This window comes from Mesitornis unicolor, unplaced genomic scaffold (genome assembly GCF_000695765.1).
Source record: "Mesitornis unicolor isolate BGI_N332 unplaced genomic scaffold, ASM69576v1 C13203403, whole genome shotgun sequence".
NCBI lineage: Eukaryota > Metazoa > Chordata > Aves > Mesitornithiformes > Mesitornithidae > Mesitornis > Mesitornis unicolor.
The window spans coordinates 1-1,133 of NW_010221304.1; the positions used below are offsets into that span (position 1 = coordinate 1).

General features: G+C 45.2%; 1 protein-coding gene across 1 annotated transcript; it reads left to right on the plus strand.

Annotated features, from left to right (window-relative positions):
• Positions 1 to 472: 472 nt before the first annotated feature.
• TP53RK (TP53 regulating kinase) lies at positions 473 to 951 on the plus strand (the record flags this gene model as incomplete). The annotated part of the gene is made up of 1 exon (XM_010193220.1): positions 473 to 951. A coding segment is annotated over one exon (479 nt), but the record flags the coding sequence as incomplete, so codon positions are not given.
• Between the last annotated feature and the right edge of the window lie 182 nt (positions 952 to 1,133).

Consider the following 1,133-nt stretch of genomic DNA (forward strand, 5'->3'; position numbering starts at 1 on the left):
CACCCTGACAGGACAGACACCCCTGGGCACAGGGTGCCTCCGTGCTCACCGGTACCCCCCGGTCCCTCAGAGCAATAACAGACACTTGACAGCTTTCCTGCTTCATCCTGAAGGATGCAGGTGGTTTCTTATCCTGGGGTGACCTGCTCGACTTTCTTAAGGGTGCTCCCTTAAAATGCAGGCTGTCCTCGGCCAAAAAGCCCCGATGTCTCCTTTGTTGGAGAGTGTCGCCCCAGGAGGGACTGATCCTGTTACCAGGCTCGAGCTGCCAACTGGGTTTAAGGCTGGAGAGTAGTGCAGCACGGGTTGGAAAACAGGGGTTGGTGGGTGAATTCCTGGATGTGGCTTATCGGTGGACGAGGGTGATCTCAGCTGGTGTTTCTGGTTAGGGCTTGTATTGGTTGTGTTTTGTTGTTAAAGTTGGATAATCTTGTGAATTAACTGCTAGCATTTAATTTGTTCTTTAAAATAGGAATTGCCGCTCCAGCAGTCTACTTTGTGGATTATGTCACCAACTCCATATATCTTGAAGATATTGTAGACTCAGTTACTGTTCAAGATTACATTAATTCTGTACAACAGAGTGGAAATGATGAGAGCATCCTCCTTACCTTAGCAGAGAAGATGGGTGAGCTGTTAGCACGAATGCATGATGAAGATCTCATACATGGAGATCTTACAACTGCCAATATGCTTCTGCGACCACCCACAGAGAAGCTGGACTTGGTGCTGATAGACTTTGGACTCAGTTTTATTTCAGCTCTTCCAGAGGATAAAGGAGTTGATTTGTATGTTCTGGAAAAAGCCTTCATCAGCACTCATCCGGATACTGAAAGTATGTTTAAAGCCCTGCTAAAGACCTATGCAGCTACATCTAAAAAATCTGGTCCTGTGATCAAAAAGCTGGATGAAGTACGACTGAGGGGAAGGAAGAGATCCATGGTTGGGTAGAAAAGAGTGGGCTTAGGGCTGGAGAAATATTGCTTCCTAGGTTCTGCAGATAAGCTTATTTATACTAAGGGTTGGTTTTACTTCACAGATTGCTATTTTGGTAACTGTGTCTTCAAATAAATAAACTTGAATGAGTTTAAGTGTCATAAAGTGGAGGGCTTTAAACTAGATTTGAAGGGGGA